The sequence below is a fragment of the Panthera uncia genome, chromosome C2 (assembly GCF_023721935.1).
Source record: "Panthera uncia isolate 11264 chromosome C2, Puncia_PCG_1.0, whole genome shotgun sequence".
NCBI classification, from domain to species: Eukaryota; Metazoa; Chordata; class Mammalia; order Carnivora; family Felidae; genus Panthera; species Panthera uncia.
Window position 1 is genome coordinate 40,216,362 of NC_064810.1, and position 19,690 is coordinate 40,236,051.

Consider the following 19,690-nt stretch of genomic DNA (forward strand, 5'->3'; position numbering starts at 1 on the left):
GAATATTTTATGTATCTAGACAGGTACTCACTTCTAGAAAATTCAGTCATGATCAGCCGAGCAAGAAAACTGCATAAATAACCAAAGCCTAATACTTAATGTCTCTTGATCTTCAGAATATTTAATTTGGTGAAAATGAAATTGCCTTGAAGTTATTTTATAAATTTTACATATGTTTATAAAATAAATATATTCATATTTATTTTAATTTATAATGTATATTCCATTTATTTACAAATGTATGTATCTGAATATTTAAAGTAAGTATAATTATAGTAGGGATCCTAGTTAGACAAGATATAATGTCTGTTTAGACTGGTGTGGAAATTGGTAACACCACTTTTTCCAATTAGTTGAAACCATGCTTTCTGTGGGGCCCGAGACACTCACTCAGGAGAAGAATGCCTTAAACTACAGCCACAATAAAGATCCTTGCAGAAAGAAGCTTATCCAAGGACTGGGAGAAGGCAGAAATCAAGGGAGGACATGTTGCTGAAAAGAAACTAGTGATCAGAGCCTAAAGTAAGAGATACAGTTTTCACTATAAAGAGAAGAAGGAAAAATGATTAGAGCCAGGAGTCCTGCTTGGTAAACAGAGTCTGAAAGTCAGAATGAACTGGGTGTTCATGCCAGTATGTTAACAGGTCCTTGAACTTAAACTTTAACTCCTCTAGTATTATGCTTTTTACGTAAAGGGAGAGTTACACTTGCCTCGGATTGCTTGTTTTTTACTATAGCTTTTTGTTTTCTCTTCTGTCCTTTTAAGGAAAGGGGTGGGGGCAGGTATAATGATAGAGATGGTCTGAAACAACTTTCATAGTATCTGCCCACAATACACTAGTTTATTCATTTCGCTGGAATGGAGAACCCTGGTTATTTCATATTTGAGTACTCTCATTTTAAAAGGCGTCATCAATACTAAATCATGGACATTTTTTAGAGTCATAAGTAGTATTGTCTTGCTTAGTTTGCAATTGTTCAAGTTTGACTTCTGACAAATAAGTAAACTACAGGATCAAAGTTTCCTGGCAATGTAGTTACAGTTGTCATTATTTGTAATATTCCATAATAATGACACATCAAATATTCTGCTTATGTTTTTCAATTTTATGTATTATAAAACAGCATTTCCTAAAACAACAAATATTTTTAACCATTAAACTTATAATTAGATGACAAACTTGTCAATTTTAAAATGAAAATATATTTTGCTAAAAAGGACTTTTTTAGAGGCACTTTAGATTCATATCAGTTTCCATATATTCTTGAAAGTATAGCATCAATGGAATACATCTTAAATTGGAAATGTTTTTCAGATTTTGGAAACACTTTGAATTTAAATTTCCACTGGTCATTCAGATGAGTGTCCATTTCCATGAAAAAAGTACATGTTTCATTCTGCCAAAGTTGGTAGTTGTGAAGCTGAAATCTTCTTTAATTTTTTTTAATGTGTATTTATTTTTGAGAGAGAGAGAGAGCGCAGGGGGAGGGCAGAGAGAGTGGGAGACACAGACTCCAAAGCAGGCTCCAGGTTCTGAACTGTCAGCACAGAGCCCTACACTGGGCTCGAACCCACAAGCTGTGAGGTCATGACCTGAGCTGACGTCTGGCACTTAACTGACTGAGCCACCCAGGCGCCCCTGAACTTTTTTTTTTTATTATTTAAATACAGCTGTGCCTTTGGTATCTTGCAGTGAAGGTAGCTAGATTTATAGCAGCTAGTTTGATTAGACAAAATGTTTTGGTAAGGCAAAGACTGTGATTCAATGAAAGTTGCTTCAGAAGTGGATGAGGAACACCCTACAAAATAGTTTTCGTTAAAATTATGTGAAAACTGATAATATTTAAATTGTTGATTTGTGCAGACTAATTAATTGTGCTCAAAAAGCCTATTAATCACCTATAAGTATTCTTTCCAACACACACGCCTATTGATAAAATGAAAGAGAGCAAAGGAATAAAAATGGTGATATTAATGGAGTAAAAATCTGAATCCAAAAAGTCTAAAGAGGAACAAGTGAGTAATCTGTTACTCTATTCTCACTCAGGGCCAGAAAAATGTGCCGCAACCCAAAATGTTTGAATGATGGACAGCTGATATTTTGGCATCATATTTAAATGTAAACAGAGGGTTTTTTTTTTTTAATTTCCAATATAATTAGAATGTTTAGCACTAATGAATTTTGAAATGATGTTAAGGGACAAAAAACGTCTTATTTCCTTAAAGTTATGTACTCTAGGGGCGTCTGGGTGGCTCAGTAGGTTAAGAGCTGGATTCCTGATATCAGCTCAGGTCTTGATCTCAGGGTTGTGAGTTCAAGCCCTGTGCTGGGCTCCACACTAAACGTGAAGCCTACTTAAAAGAAAAAAAAGAAAAAAGGCAGGTACTCTAACAGGAACATAGGGTGTTCTGGGAGTCAAATCCGAGTCATTTGGCATTTGTATCTATAGAATATATGGTCTGCTTGAGGCATTTCAGTCATCCTCTTCAAGTGATAGGTAGCAATTGTTAACTTTAAAGAAATGGCACATAAGAAATGTCTTATACTTAATATTGTATACATGAGAGATGTATTTCAGTTGATTGGTGGGCTAACATAAATTTAGGAAAAATGTTAAAAGGTGAACAGTTTTATTGTCTCTAACGTTCTTTGGAGCACAAAAATTCCATAGTTCTATGATAATCCACCTGGACTATAAAATACGGGTTTCTGACATTGTAGTCATACCTGTCATTATTCACGTCCTGCCACAACTTTAAAGCTCAGATAATCCGATATATAACAGTGTTGGCAAAAAAAGATAGAGTGCCTCTTTTCCTTCCTTTATTCACTGAGATCATTCTAGAATATACAATTGTTTGGCAACACAAGTGATAAAAACCAGACATATTGAGAGATCTGTTGGTATGGATAAATCTTATCTTGTTTTCCTCCCTAAACTTGGCAGCTACTTTTGACATCTCTCAAGTTAATCCATCAAGGTTAGAGAACAAATCATGGCATATTCAAACACTAAATCTTAATTGATGAGGAATAGCATTGGGTTCCATGTCTTTTTGGAATAAACCACAACATACGGAGAGAGGTTTCTGTGTTGGCGTTTTGTCTTATTTCATACAGCAGTCTGGAAGAACTGTTTATCTGTTCCAAATTAGAAATCAGATAGCCCCTTTTTTTCTTTCTTTTTTAATCATAGAGAGATTTCACATTTCCAAAGATAAGCAAATGAACAAGGAATTAGGTTTGATCCAACAAAATGAACTTATTTAATAATAGAATTAAGTGAGCCAATAATATATAGCTAGACAGTAATAAAGGGATTTACTGTGGGGAGTGGTTTAGTGGTTATAGGAGCCCCTGAGGAAGTTACTCTTCAAAAATTGAAAATGTGAGGAAACAAGAAGAGAGACAATATAGCAACTACCAGCAAAATTAAGTTTCTCTCCCTCTTAGCATAAAAGGGAGGTCTTGGTAATGTGCGTGAAGGGTCAACTGGTGGCCATAAGACATGGCAACCTGACCAAGTCAGATGTGGTTAGAAATTCTTTGCCATTTCTAACAATCAATGCAGATAGGAAACATGGACTGCTAGATACGCAACCAAGATCTCATAGGTCCAAAAAAGGGAATAAAATCCAACCTAACGTTCCCTACAATTTAACAGTATCTATAATTTAGGCAGTCTTGGCATAGGTGATATATAATATTTTCTCTTTTAAATTAAACTTACCAGTGTAATTTTGTGGTAAGTATGCCTGCTGTATTTTAGAACTTCCCAAGACTGCTTGGAAATGCACATTCTTCAATGATACCTTACGTGGATGAATGAAATTTCCATAAACAGGTATGCCACAAAAACAACTTTGAGATTCAGAGGCTGACTGAGAAAAAAAATGTCATTTTCCCTCTTTTCGTGAAGCTTGGTTTTGTTCAGTTTGCTGTACACTGGGTGGTTTAAACAGCAAACATTTATTTCCCACAGTTGGGGAGGCCAGGAAGTCCAAGATCAAGGCTCTGGCAGATTCCATGTCTGAGGAGATGAATTCCTGGCTCATAAATTATTGTCTTTTTGCTGTGTCCTCTCATGGTGGATGGAGCAAGGGAGCTTTCTGGGTTCTCTTTTATAAAAGCACTAATCTCATTCATGAGGACTCCACTCTCATGACCTAATCAAGTCCTAGAGGTCTTGCCTCCTAATACCATCCCACTGGGGATTTGGATTTAACACACGAATTTTGGGGTACACAAGTAGCCCCCCAAATTGAGAAGTCTTACTTTAACCAACTTTTCAACACTGCGTATCTGCAAAACCACTCTTAAAACCGCTAAATTATTTATATATATGTATATATAACATTTATTTTCCAGAAATTTGGTACATACCCGCTATCAAGATCTCTGGAAGTCACAAGTGTTTTTAAATGCCACTAATTCAAATTTACCACATCCTAAAGTTCCAACCTTAACCATTGAATCATGAGGCTTGGACAGGTCTTTCTTTGTTTTCCAGTGCATTCTGTATTCACATAAGATTTTCCCCCAAAGGTTAACAAACCTGGGAGTGAACTCAGACAAGCTTTGTTTGTACTCATCCTGAGGATTCAGCAATTTCTTTACAATAATAGGTTGGAACTTGGAAATGTAAGTTATGTGGTTACCTCTGTTAAAATTCCATGTACTGATTGATTTAAAACCTGGAATACTTTAGGAGAAAATTTTCTCTCTGTGTTTGGACAAATCTCCTCTAGGAAAGATGTAATTTAAATCAAATCATTTCAAATCATGATGGAAACCACTAGTCAGGAAGACTCATAATCAATGCTTATGTGAAAAAATGAGTATGTGTATCTTGACACAACTTCAATGTAGTTTCCTCATAGCTCAGATGTAGATGTTTTGTATTAGGAGGTACACACATTGTAAGGCAGTGTATTGTTTGCATGCATTAGAAAACCATGCCTATAATACACCCATTCATCTCTTAATGCTTATGTGATACCAACATATTGCCTTTACCTAATGATTATATTTTTTTACTATTTATTTCCTGTCACACATCCTGGGGTAATGGAAACTTGCATTATCACTATTCTCTTTATGCAGCTATAAGGTAATAAATATTTGTGGATTAAGACTCATCTTTTTATTTTCTGTGTAATAGCAAGTACCTAGCATTGAAACTATTACCACATCAGTAATTCTTTGACTTCTATTTGTGATTTTTTTGATACGTAACTATTTCTCTCAAAAATAATGTATCTGAGATCAGAATGTAGTGTTTTTGCTCAGTGCTATGTTTCTTGTGCCTAGCATGGTTCTCATCACACAATTGTTAATAGTTACTGAACAAATGAATAGTTTGAATGAATAAATATATTCCCATATCTCCTTTTCTTCGTAACTGTCTGTCTAAAAAGAAATGGCATAAAAATGTTTTGGTATAATTATAGAGCAACTTTTAGCATTTAATGGTTCTAGTGTTAGTTAAACTACATGCTAAGCTTCTATGAAAAGAGATCTGGAAACAGTGACTTTATAAGACAATGTTTATTTTCCATTTACCTGTCAATATGGATATGATCTGTGGTGACAAGGTTTGCTCTTCTCTATGGTGTCACTTAGGGACTGGATCTTATTAATATCTCTACTTGATAACTTTTCAAAAATATAAAACATCAGACATTCCATCAAATGGTTCTTTAAATATGCTATTAGCCAGTATGAATGAGTGCTTTATGGGTACTGGCCTCTTTGAAAGTTTTTACTTAACTTTTGTTTCAAATTTCTTTGTCAAATTTTACAGACTGAATTAATTAATATATAGCTTCCAATTGAGACAATCTTTCCTTAGTCTACAAAGGTAGATGAACTATGGATAGTAAGATTATACTTAAGCCATATGTACATACCCATATATGACATGATATACAAGAAGCATTTTTTTGAAAGTTTTTTAATGTTTATTTATTTTTTGAGAGAGAGAGAGGGGAGAGAGAGAATGCTCACGAGCAGGGGAAGGGCAGAGAGAGAGAGGCAGACACAGAATCTGAAGCAGGATCCAGGCTCTGAGCTGTCAGCACAGAACCTGATTCGGGGCTTGAACTCACAAACCATGAGATCATGATCTGAGCTGAAGTCGGATGCCTAACCAACTGAGCCACCCAGGTGCCCCTACAAGAGACATTTTTGAGCAAAGTGTTGACAGTGATTATCTCTGGAGGTTGAACTTATAGGAGACATTACCTCTGAACATTATACATTTCAGTGAACTTAAACTTTAAGAACTTTCTATGACTTGTAATCAGAAAAAAATATTTTAAAGAGGATAAAATTTTTAGGCAATAGTTCTTTATGAGGATGCATATTTTAATCATTTGTGACAGAGTAAAGGAATTGTGCCAAAACACAAAAATCCCAAATTTTTTGACATTAAAATTTTACCTTTGAAAAATCCCTTAAAACATATGAAAATAATAGCAAAGCCCTCATCTTTCAGGAGGCCAGGATGTAATTAATATTTCCAAAGATAGTAAGGTAAAACATGCTAACTTTAAACTTTCGAATCTCAAAGAGTAATTACCATAAATATGAAACCTATTTCGGAGCTACTATTTGAAAAGAATGAACTATTTAATGAAACTGTAGCCAAACATGTGCCAGTTTTTTACAAACCTGATGCAAAAATGATCCCCAAATTTAATCTGAGAAGAACTATGCAAAATTTAATTTCATCTATATGAGAGTCAGTTTAATCAAGCTTGGCCCTTTGTTTATTCAGCATGGCCTTCACAGTAATGTTCCATGAAATTCCACAATATTGCATACTTGTTTGGCCCAACTAATCATAGCAGTCAGCACAAAAGCTTGCCTTTCCTAAAATGTTTCTCAAAAACTTTTCAAATAAGTGTCATATGGACAGAGAGAGAGAGAGAGAGAGAGAAACAGAGACACAGATAAAAAGATCCGACAATAAGGATATTGAACAAAGATTAGTAATGAAACTGATATAAAAAACTCAATAGTATTTGAGAAATATTTGCCACTTCACCTGGAAGACATGTTGTGCTTACAAATTCAGTTCAATCAATGAGTATTTGCACTTCAGTTGAAGTCAAATATCAACTCATATGGCTTAAATCTTACTTCTGGAGTTTTACCTAGATGAAATATTGAGACTTGTTGGAATAACAATAAAAATATATATGTTTACTTCTGAATAATATTGCAAATATTCTAAGGTTTTCTCACTTATAAAATGTAAACCTAAAATTTTTTATAACATTTATTTTTGTTGTCATGACAAACCTGTGAGGGAAGCTATCTCCATTACACAGATGAAGAAACTTGTCCACAGTCCTGCTGCCAGAATACAGATGGGATTTGAACCCAGGCAGCAGTTGGCTCCACCATCCCCATCACTAAGCTACCTCATGATAAAGCTACTATGGACTTGAGTTACTTGTAATATACTAGAATCTCTTCTCTTAGACATCCCTCCAAAATTTGAGTAGTGGTGTGTGTGCAATGTTAGCTATTTGCTTAGTATAGATCTAATCACCACTACATTTTCCTCCTCCAAATTATTCAATATTTTGAAGTTCCTATTAATCACTTCTTATATTTCTTCATAGTTTAATGACCCAAATGTACCTTGGACACTAGTTTTTAGTTCACTTCTTTAAAAATTTTTTTTAACGTTTTATTCATTTTTGAGAGACAGAGAGAGACAGAGCATGAGTGCGGAAGGGGCAGAGAGAGAGGGAGACAGAACCTGAAGCAGGCTCCAGGCTCTGAGCTGTCAGCACGAGCCCAACGCGGGGCTCGAACTCACAAACTGCGAGATCATGACCTGAGCCGAAGTCGGACGCTCAAACCAGGCGGCCCTTAGTTCACTTCTTTTGATGATTTACTTTTGAGTCTTCATTATTCTACAAGTCCTCTTCTATTCCTTTCTTTTCTTTACAATTAGTTTGTTGAAGAATCCAAGCTATTTGACTTTTTTAGAGTTTTTCAAAGTCTAGATTTTGATGATTGCATGTTCTCCTCTCCTCTGTATTTCCTGCCAATGGGAAGATGAATTCAGAATCAAAGTCTCTTGGATCTGATCACTGGCAAATCTAGATGATGTTGTGTTCTTTCACCAGGAGGCACATCCTGTCTGGTTGTCTCACTCTTTATGATGTTAGCATCTGTTGCTGCTTAATATCTAGATCGTGTATTTAGAGTGAGCTGGAAAAATGGCAATATTTTAAGTTTATAATTTATTTTCAATTATTAGATGGACTGGTTCTAGAAAGAGATATTTTTCTTTTTCCAATAGTTCATTTTCCAGTGGTACAATTGATCTAGTAAAGACAACATATTTTCCCTTTAATTATAAGTCCTAAAAACAATAAATTGTTCACCACAAAAATGAACAATTATATTTCCCACTCCCCTATAGTATCATGATAAAGTCATTGGTTTAAACACAGTTGATCAGTTTTGTATTATTATCTTTCTGATATGCTTTTGCTTTCTGTAGGTATGCTATTTTGCTACTTATTCTCTTTCTCCTTATACTAACATTTTATGGGTTTTGAGCCATAATCCTTTCCCATTGCTCATTGTTATGTGAAATCAATTTTTATGGATGTTTAAAAGGAAGCCACTTCAGGGTAGCTTTTCTAACTTAACAGAGCTTTTTCTTTCGTTGTTTTTATGTAGTTTTCAAAAATATGGTGGTTTGATTTCTGAGATTCCCTAGCTCTGGTCTGCTCCTTCACTTTCCTCTTTAAAGTCTCTTTTCTTTCCTTCTATATTATCTGATGTACCTATTTATTTAAGTTTATTTATTTTGAGAGAGAGAGAGAGGAAGGAGAGAGAAAGAGAACAAGAGCTGGGGAGGGGAAGAGAGAGAAGGAGAGAGAGAATTCCAAGTAGGCTCCATGTTGTCAGTGCAATCTCATGAACTGTAAGATCATGACCTGAGTCAGAATCAAGAGTCAGACACTTAACCAACTGAGCCACTCAGGTGCCCCTGTTGTACTTATTTAAACATTTTTATTCTCATTAAATTCTTCTAAATGTGGAGCCATGTTCTGGACAGAAATTTTTGCTGGTCTGTGTCAAAAGTTTATGCTAAGAGCCTGCTCTAGTCTCTTTAGACCTAACTAGAACCCTTACACCCACCTGCTAATGAATTGCATAAAATTCCTTTCAACTATAGCTCTAAAATTGACACACAATGTCTTCCTGTTGGCTCTTGAGTACTAGTTTTAATTCTTGTTTTTTTGAAAGTATTTATTATGTTTATTATGTATTATTGTTTGGTCTCCAACATTCACTTTCTAAGGTATATGGTTTAGTTTATTTTCTTTTTATTTTATTAATGATACTTTATTCAAGTGTCTTAATTTTTTTCTTTACAGTATGTCATAAATATCAGCAAATCTATTTTGTATTTGAATACACAACTTAAAAAGAATTGCTAGTCGCTCATTTCTTTACTGTTAATAAAACCCTCAGGCAGAAATTCCAAGTACATCCAGAGAAGGTATTTAAACTAAAGTCTTTATCACATTAGCACCCTAACTTTCAATAGTGAGCTTGAATAATTATTTGTTGAATAAATATTTGAAATAGATTTGTTGCTATATGTTTAGAAGCATACTGACAATTCACTTCCATAATCTTCATCAATTGAATGACTTATTCAAGTTATAGAACATAGATAATTAAATGACAAACTATAAAACAGTCAGTTCAAAATAAAATATTCCACGAAATATAATTATAACTTAAAGTAACTAACTCATTTCCTCTACAGTGTATACATAATGCACTAAGTAATAAATGCAAAATTATACTTTTTATGTTGGTAACATCTGTTTTTAAAATTTCAGTTGTGTGTAGTCTGCTTTCATATAGTATGTAGAGAAAAGAAAAGAACATTGCTATGAATCTAACAAGAGAAAAAGGAGAAACTACAAAACCATAATTTTTCATAAACTCATGAGAGATGGGTTGCAGAGTAAACAAGCAGTCTTAAATCTAACGAAAGACAGACTTCTCCAAGAGGGGATGGAGAGTCAGCTCTGACTCACTTTTGGTAGAGTTTAGGAAGAGATTCTGGGTGTCACACAGGAATGTAAGAATTCAGGTAAAATTATTGGTGAAGTGTTCAAGACTGAGTGGAAGTGGTAGTTAGAATATAGAAATGCTGGGAAAAACAGACACAGAGTTTTAAATAACTTAAAAAATATTGAATGTCTAAAGCAAAAATGGTAATAATGTGGGCTTATAGAATACATAAAACTAAAATGTCTGACAGCAATAGCATAAAATAAGAGAAGAATTAGAAGTACACCATTTTAAGCATGTTTCTTCATTTTATACTTATATATAAATTTATTTATGTATAAATTTATATATAAATATATAAATCACATCATATATTTATATGATGTGATATAATGTCATTTGAAGTTAGACTAATTAAATATAAATACTGTAAATACAAGGGTAATTGAAAATAAATAGAATAGTTATAAAAATTAGCCATTACTAGAGATAGCATGAAATCATAAAATAAACTAAGTTAATCCCAAAGCAGGTATATAAGTGGACAAAAAGAATAAAGAAAAAATAAACTGTGTAGAAAACAAATACTGTGATTATAGATTTATATCATGTTACATCAAAAGTTGCATTAAATATAAATGACATAAACATAACAGTTAAACAATAGAGATTGCCAGAATGGATTGAAAAAACAAGATTCAAGTTATATTCCCTACCCCAACCACCACAAAAGCAACTTTAAATATAAAGCTATAAATACACATAAACTAAAAGATTGGAAAAAGGTATATCTTGAAGCACTAATTAACAGAAAATTATAATAACTATATTAGTTATTTATTCTAAATTTATTATTAGTCAAAATAGACTTCAGAAGAAACAATATTATCAGGAATTAAAAAAGACAGAGATTACACAGAATGAAAAGTTCACTCTTTCAAGAAGATACAACAATTCTAAATATGTATGTCTCTAACTGTAGAGTTTCAAAATTCCTTAAGCAAAAAGTGGTAGAACTAAAAGAAGAAATAGACATATCCACAATTTTAGTTGAATGTTTTAACACTTCCTTTTTTGTAATGATAGAATATGAAAACAGAAAATGTACAAGATCTATAAAGACAATGCAAACTATCAAATTGACTTAACTGCAACTTATAAAACAATTCAACCATCAACAGAATACACTGTATTTTTAAGTACACATGGAACATTCATTCACCGAGACCAAAACTTAACATAGTTAAAAGAATTGAAATTATAGAGCATGTTTTATGACCTCATATAAATTTAACTAGACGTCAATAACAGAAAGCCAGAAAGTACACAAATATTTTGAAATTATGTCTGACACTTATAAGTGACCCATGGGTCAAAGCAAAAGTCACATTAGCAATGAGAACATGTTGAATTAAAAGAAGACAAAACATATAAAAATTTATGGCATAAAGATAAAGCAATATTTAGAGGATTTTTACAGCATTAAATGCTTATATGACAAAGGAAGACATCTTAAATAAATTTACAATTTTAAGAAATAAAAATAGAAAAGGAACTTAAACCCAAATAAAACATAAATAAGGTAATAATAATGATAAGAACTAAGAGCAGAGATCAATGAAAATGAGTACAAAAAAAATAGAGCAAGACAAAGTAATCAAAGTTGATTCTTTAAAAATATCAAACAAATATGTAACCCCAAGCCAGACTTATAAAGAAACAGAGACACACATTTCCAACATACAGAATAAAGAGTATATATATCATTATCAACCCTTATGATATTAAAGGGTTAATTTGGCAATATTATAAATAATTCCAAATCAAAAAATTCAATATCTTACACATAACTGATAAATTTATTGGAAAAAATTAATTATTGAAGTTCATCTAGAATAATCTATATCTATTAAATAATTGAATTTTTTAAACAGTTTACTAAAAACAATCACAAAACACAAAGCCCCCAAAACCTAAAATCAAAACCAAACAAAAATCAGGCCCAGATAGCTTCAGTGATGTTCTTGCAAATATTCAAGGAACAGATTATACTAGTTCTACACAAAGTCTTCCAGAAAATATCATAAGTTGAAGCACTTCCTAACTTACTTTATGTGGTCATTATTGCTCTTATACCAAAATCGTACAAAGGAATAACAAGAAAATAAATCTACAGAGTAATATCCCTTGTGAACATAGAAGCAAATTTTCCCAACAAGATATTCACAACTTTAAAGCAGCAATAAATGAAATGGATAATACATTAGCACTAAGTGGTGATCTTAGGAATGTAAGTTTAACTTACTATTCAGAAGTCAAAGACATAGAAGCATAGGTAAGTAATATAATTCACCATTTCAACAAATGAAATAAGAAAAAAAGAGGATCAACTTAATAGATGTAAACAAAAATTGGAAAAATTCAATATCCATTCATTATTAACATTGTTAGCAAACTAGGAAGAGAAAACAGTTTCTCCAACCTTTCAAAACAAAATAATAAAAACAGAAGACTACAGCTGACCTCATAGGTCATTGTGGTAGATTGGAATAGAAGACTTACACTGATCTCGCATTACTTATTCAACACCGTAATAGGGATCTTAGGCTTCATGGTACGTTAAGAAAAAGAAAGAAATAGGTACCTGCATGACTCAGTCAGTTGAGCATCTGACTCCTGATTTTAGCTCAAGTCTTGATCCCAGGCTCATGGGATCAAGCCCCCTTTGGGCTTTTTGCTGAGCATGGAACCTGCTTAAGATTCTCACTCTCTCTCCCTCTGCCCCTCTTCCTTGCTCATGCTCTTTCTCCCTAAAATAAAAAAAAAAAAAAAAAAAAAAGAAGGAAGGAAAGAAGGAAGGAAGGAAGGGAGGGAGGGAGGGAGAAAGGAAGAGGCACACAGATTAGAAAAGGAGAAATAAAAACTGTTCATTAATGTCATGAATCTTTACAAAGTAAATCCCAAAATTTCTATAAAAAACCCAACGTAGAAATTAATTTTGGGTATTTTTAGAATGAATAGTTAGAAATTAAATTGTAAAAAATATAATGTTAGAAATAGCATAGAAAAGGAGAGATACTAAAGTAGAAGTCTAAAGACATGTGCCCAATAGGCTGGAAACTAGAAAACTCTGATGAAAGCAATTAAAGAAGATCTAAATAAATGTAGAAATAATGCCACATTTATGGATTGGAGGACTCAATATTATTAATGTCAATTACTCCCAAATTAATCCTAGAAAGATATATGTATATGTCTATGTACATATGCATGTATATATGTATGCATGTATTTATGTATATACATATTTATAGGTAAACTGATTCTAAAATATTCTGGAAAAACAAATGAATTAGAAAAGTCAAAAATTAAAAAAAAAAGAGGATTCTCAATACCTATTTTCAAAAATCACTATAAAGTTTCAACAGTGAAGTCTGTGGTGAGACACATTGGATATATTACATAGTATAACTTGTTGATGAAATTACTTACCAAACATATCAGCTAGAATAGATTCCAACCAAAAATCAAGGGCTATACTAATTTATTTGTCTTTTCTCTTTTCTTTCCTTCCTTCATTCCTTCCTTGCTTCCTTCTTTCCCTCCTTCCATCTTCCTCCCTTTCTCTTTCCTTTCTTCTTTCCTTTCCTCCCTTGACTCTTTTTTATAATTTATATTTAATCAAAATGAGTTTTTGAATTATTCCAGACCATGGTTTGGAATTAGAAAAACATGGGATTGATGCCCGATTTCTTCACCCTGGCTGTTTTTCTTTGCAGGGTACTTAAACATTTCAAACTTTATTGTCTTTCAATTCTGAACTGTAAGTATCAACATCGGCCCTATGAGTTTTGTGTATGCATATGGAGAAATGATTAGAATTTTTTGTTTTTATTAAAATGATAATTTATTTTGATCATCATAAAATATGTTTATACAATTCAGTTTACAATAAAAACCTAAACAAAACAAAATACACGCAAGTAAGGCTGAGGCTACTTGCATAGTAAGTAAAAATATTTGAATCTCCAATTTAAGGTCAGAAATAACTTCTGCTCTCCATCCCATCCAGCCAATGATGTTTTTCCCTGATTGGTAGAGTTTTTCAATGAAGCTATAATTCCTCACCATAGCAGAGTGTATCTGTATATGTATATGTATATGTATATGTATATGTATATGTATACATATGTATATGTATATGTAGAGACATATTTTTGCAGTGGGTGGGCTTTAGCTGAGACATCCCCACTATACCTGTTCTCTTATTTTTTTCTCTAATAAGTAAGCTGAGGAAAAATAACATTACTGCTGCATATTTACATATTTCAAGCTGTTCTTCAAAGATTCTTTGGCTAGTGGTTCTAAAATTATTCATCGGTTGCATTCACACAAGCCACACATTTCTCTTGTACAATTTCCTTAGTATTGTAGAAGTATGCCAGTTTTAGTATGATTACCATGATATTTAGTCTGATATTAAAATCCACATATCACCGGTTAATGCTCTGATTCCTCCATTACTCATTCCCCACATAATCTAGCCTGTTTCACTGACACTCACATTTTTTTTCACTTTACAAAGCTTTGTTCCTCTTCTCACTTAATAGAAAGCTATCATTGAATTTCATATTCTAGCTTGAAACCTACCTCTTCAAGTTCTCAATAAACAACTTTTTTTGTTTGTTTGTTTACTTTCTTGCTTGAAAAAAGCTTATTTTGTAAATATTTTAAGGTTGTGAAAAGTTGCTGTTTGCCTCTTTGGTTTGACTGTAAACACCCTGATGGATGAAATTGGGTTTTCTAGCTGTTTTCTTGTTTGTTTTTTGTTTTGTTTTGTTTACTTTCCCAAAGTTTAAAATATTTAACATACAATTTGTGTTCAATAAATCTTAAGAGAGTCACTGATAAATTGATGTAAGCTTTCAGTCACTAAGAAATCAATGACTACATTTTAGAAAACATTTCTGTGGAACATCTATTCATCCATCATGCTTATTTTTCTCTTGGTAGTGCAAATTGTAAATGTTTTTCTACTATTAGCATACATACCTGCACAGTATCCCTCATGAGTTTCCTTTGCTACAGTCTTTTCCCCAAATCTGTCATTATGCTTGCATTGTGCATTTTAATGCATAATGGAAAGCCTGCATGCATTGTGAACAGTGGCATAATGTATTCTTCAGGGTGATAAGTTATGTTTCATGTAATGTCGGTTCCTCTCTCTGAATTTACTCTGTTCTCAGTAGATGTGTTTCAAATTAATAGAGCATTAGTCCCTAATCAAGGAAGTATTTAGGAATACATTTTTAATTAAAATGAACTATGGGGAGGAATAAATAGTGTTAGGGTTTTTGTGTTAATTTGACATAATACATTACTCATGTATCTTTTTGCATTATTAAAGATTAGTGTTGCTGGTGCTGCTGTAAACGCAATATAAAAATGAAGGCAAATGGAAAGAAGCAGAATTCGTAGGACATGCTTTTAAAAAGCTCAACATCACAGAGACGGTGATGTAAACCAATTCATAGCATATATACTTGTAAGGATCTAAAGCAATTACAAAATCAAGCCACTGACTTGCTTACAAGTAAAGAACACTAGAAGTCAGAGACACTGCCTGTTTGTAATTAGAGACTACGTGATCTCTCTTTGTAGCATCATCCTCTTTGTCATCAGAAAGTTCTTTTACAAGACAGCTTTGATGAACAATAATGTCAGTCTTTTTGTTTGCTTGTTAAAATATATTCATTTATAGGTCTCCAAAAAAATCTACTTCGCATTTTAATCATGAAATATAAAAGCCCCTCAAGTTCTAGCCCTAAGGATTTCACAGTTAACTTTTAGACATCAGCAAAAATTCAGAAGATGTGAAAAACAAACAAAAGACTCAAATCTGCCAGATACTGTGAAAAGACACCATCTTATATTCTTGCAAGACATGCGAATTAATAGTAAAGATAGTATACATTTTCTGTAATTGGAGTCTGTGGTCTTTTTTAATCTTAAGACTAGAGAAAGAAAATACTTGCTCGACATGAAAATGTTATCGGAATTAAGATTGTTCCCTTGACACTGATTTTTTTAAGAAGAAAACTATGTGGAATTTGCAAGCCACATATGCTAGGGCATGAGTGACGACTTCTTTAGCAACCATTTCCAGGCTGTACAGAGGGCTGCTTATGGCATGACATGGTGCTCAACAATTGCAAATTTACTTTCAGAAAGAAAGAGACCCCTTTCCCCAAAGATGTAAAACCTCTCTCTTCTCTGTAGCAGTCCACAGAGAGTCTTTGATGAAGCTCAGATCCAGAAGTCAAAAAAGGACGAAGAACTACTGCCCCAGAAGGATAATGTGCTCAGCATGCTCCACTTAGAAGTTCAAAAAAATCAAAGCCAAGATTAATAAGCAAAGAGTAAGACCTACTGGTGATAAGTTCCATAGGCCTTAAAGCAAAAATGGGACAGCCCTGAACAGACCAGTCAGAAGAGGATACAATTGGAAACAAATTATTTTCTGATTCACATTGAGTAAGGGGTTATCATCAAGGCCTGTGTGTAGGATGCAAAGACAGATGATAAAATCTATTATATAATTCATTTTACGCAAATGAATATAATATGCCATTTAGATTCTCATTACAGAACTTGGGTCACAAGAGGTTTTACAAAGTTTTTATTGTATTCATAGTTAAAGAATCCTATCTGTACTGTTCTGTATGGCTATCTGGATGGGGCAGATATTACAAAAATATTTTGGTTATATGAAAATAAAACTAGAGAAACAACACCACGTGCCCAATTTGACTGTAAGCACACTTGTTGTCCTGACTGGTATTCTGCCTTTCCTCATAGGACCTCAGGTAAGATTGTGATTCAGATTACGGAAGCCAAATAAAACTTACAGCACTGTCAATTAATAGTTGTGCGAACTTAAGCAATTTCTCCAGACTTCACATGGCTCACCATAAAACGGAAACAATTGTTACTCAAAGGAATTTTATGAAGATAAAAGGACACTATGGACATTATTACATCTAAATCAATGCCTGGCACATATCAGCCACTCAGATAGCTAAATATGAAAAATTGTACATAATAGATGGTACTATTTCTAATGTAATCTTTCACAACTTTCTTCCTAGCACTCATTGCTGTAACTGACATCTACTTGAATGACTTTTTCTGGAGAGTAAATGGTCACTCTGCCATCTTGCACTGAAGGTGTAGTCAACAGAAACAATTTGTTTGAATACCACCCCAGGAAAGCTGACTGTGACTTAATTACAACAAGAAACAAATGCCTCAAGATCCCCGTGTCCATAAGTTATATTAATTTGCAAAGCCCAAACAAGCCACTGTGTTATAAGTGTATAACACAGAGTTATAAGTGTGTATAAACAGAGTTAGATGCATAAACAGAGTTATAAGTGTAAAAATGCCTCTACTTACCAAATTTGGAGAGAAGTTGCTGTTGTTTATATGGAACTTGGAGTTAATTATGTCTGTGATTCAATTTCACTGTTAAAAACGCAAACGTCACCTTGGGATTTAGTGTTTACAACTGTGCTCTGCAAGAAGAAGCACACAATGAGTGTGGATTAATCATTCCTTGAAAATCTGAAAGCTCCAAGGGGAAAAATAAATGTGCAAAAAGAAGCGATATTTGCAAACTATTTGAAAATGACAAATAACTTAGTAGAGTGTATGAACTCATCTTGAAAGTGGCCATTTCTCTGATTTACTTGTACTGAAATATTGCTTTGGATGCTGGCAGCAAGCAAAACTGCACCAGGAACTCCTGACCGCCCCCCCCCCCCGCCCCCCGGCCCCCCGACCCCACAAGATTTCTGCTATTAAGCCTTTGCTGGAATATGATTTGAGGTCATCATAAATGGATTGGAATAAATGAAAGAGTTTTCACTGCAAGTAGTCTTTCTGTAAGAAACAAAAGATGCATGGGCGCCTGGGTGACTCAATATGGTAAGCATCCAACTCTTAGTTTCACTTTCAACGGTTAGTTTCAGCTCAGGACCTCTTGGGTTCCTGAGACAGAGCCCCACATCCGGTTCCATGCTGACAGTGATGGGCCTCCTTGGGATTTTCTCTCCCTCTCTCTCTGCTCCTCCCCTGCTTGTGCTCTCTCTGTCTCTCCCTCTTTCCCGGTCTCTGTCTCTCTCTCTCTCTTCCTCTCAAAATAAATAAATACATTTAAAACAAAAGAAAAAAACAAAAGATGCAGGAATTACATAGAGTGTATGTCAACATACAGGTTTCCCCCACTGTCCGAAAGTAGAGAGCATTCCTATGAAACTTTTCGTAGCCAAAATGGTGTAGAGCGAAGAAGCAGTTACTGTTATTTTATATGGAAATCTTTTTGGCCCAAAAAATAAGCTCTCTTAGATTTCCCTGATACCATAGGATACATCTTGCTAACAGATGCACACAATAAATTGAGGTAAAGCACAGATGCTCACAGCTATGGCAGCTTGATGCTGAGATGCTGAGCATAGTTTCTGGGATGGAGCCTGGTGGTGCCCCTCTTGTTGTTAGGGGTGTGTGCTGCCTCTGTAAGGACCTGAGGCAAAACAAATGCTGAATGCTATTTGCACTTTTTGCCTTTTTTTCCACAAAAGCAAAAATCCTCTTTGGATTTCTTTTGGTTAGCAAAAACGGATACTAATGTAGGCCTCTGTAAACGCAAAGTTGAGTAATGTAAACTTTTGAAAAGTTGAGGATAATGGTATGACTACATATTTTTGTCGTTAAAAAATTGTTTTTTCATTTATTTATTTTTGAGAGACAGAGTGAGACAGAGCGCGAGTGGGGGAGGGGAAAAGAGAGAAGGAGACACAGAACCTGAAGCAGGCTCCAGGCTCTGAGCAAGCGTTCAGCACAGACCCGGATGCGGGCTTGAACCCATGAACCGTGAGATCATGACCTGAGCCGAAGTCAGACAGTTAACCAATTGAGCCACCCAGATGCTCCTCTACCTATTTTTGTTTTTTATACATTTATACTTTTATACTTGTGTATATTTATTGTATTAAATATTTAAAATAATTATATTTTAGTTAATATATTTGCTAAATATATTTATTTTATAAATATATTAAAATATTAAATATAGTTTATCACATAAAATATAAAATGTTTATATATTAATACATATTGCATATATTCATATTTTTATATATTTAACATATGTTGTTATTTTTCCTTTGTCTTTTTTCTTTCATGTTCCTGTCAGCTATAAGAGAAGACAGGCTGTTTGAAAGCATATTTAAGCTTGAGTATTGAGAAAGGTAGAAAAGGAATTTAAAATTTAAGTACCAGCCTAACCATGGCAAGGAAATTAGAGGAGATGTATTTAGAATTTAAAAATATTAGGCCACTCACAGTATTCTATTTGTAATTTCCTTTACTGATAATGTGCCCCAAAAGTTTACTAAAATTCAGTGACAAAAGTATTTCTTTTTTTTAAATTTTTTTAATTTTTTAATTTTTTATTTTTTTAATATATGAAATTTATTGTCAAATTGGTTTCCATACAACACCCAGTGCTCATCCCAAAAGATGCCCTCTTCAATACCCATCACCTCCCCTCCCCTCAAAAGTATCTC

General features: G+C 33.6%; 1 protein-coding gene across 2 annotated transcripts in view; it reads left to right on the forward strand.

The window, feature by feature from the left end:
• CSNKA2IP (casein kinase 2 subunit alpha' interacting protein) overlaps positions 1 to 19,455 on the forward strand; it is a 334,276-nt gene extending 314,821 nt beyond the window's left edge. The window contains exons 5-6 of one of the 2 annotated variants that reach the window (XM_049628029.1): positions 13,844 to 13,887; positions 19,318 to 19,455. In XM_049628029.1, the coding sequence (XP_049483986.1) occupies positions 13,844 to 13,887; positions 19,318 to 19,367 (94 nt within the window). In that variant the 3' untranslated portion in view covers positions 19,368 to 19,455. The remainder of the gene's footprint in view (positions 1 to 13,843; positions 13,888 to 19,317) is intronic. The other variant, XM_049628030.1, reaches the window with a different exon arrangement.
• The last annotated feature ends 235 nt before the right edge of the window (positions 19,456 to 19,690 follow it).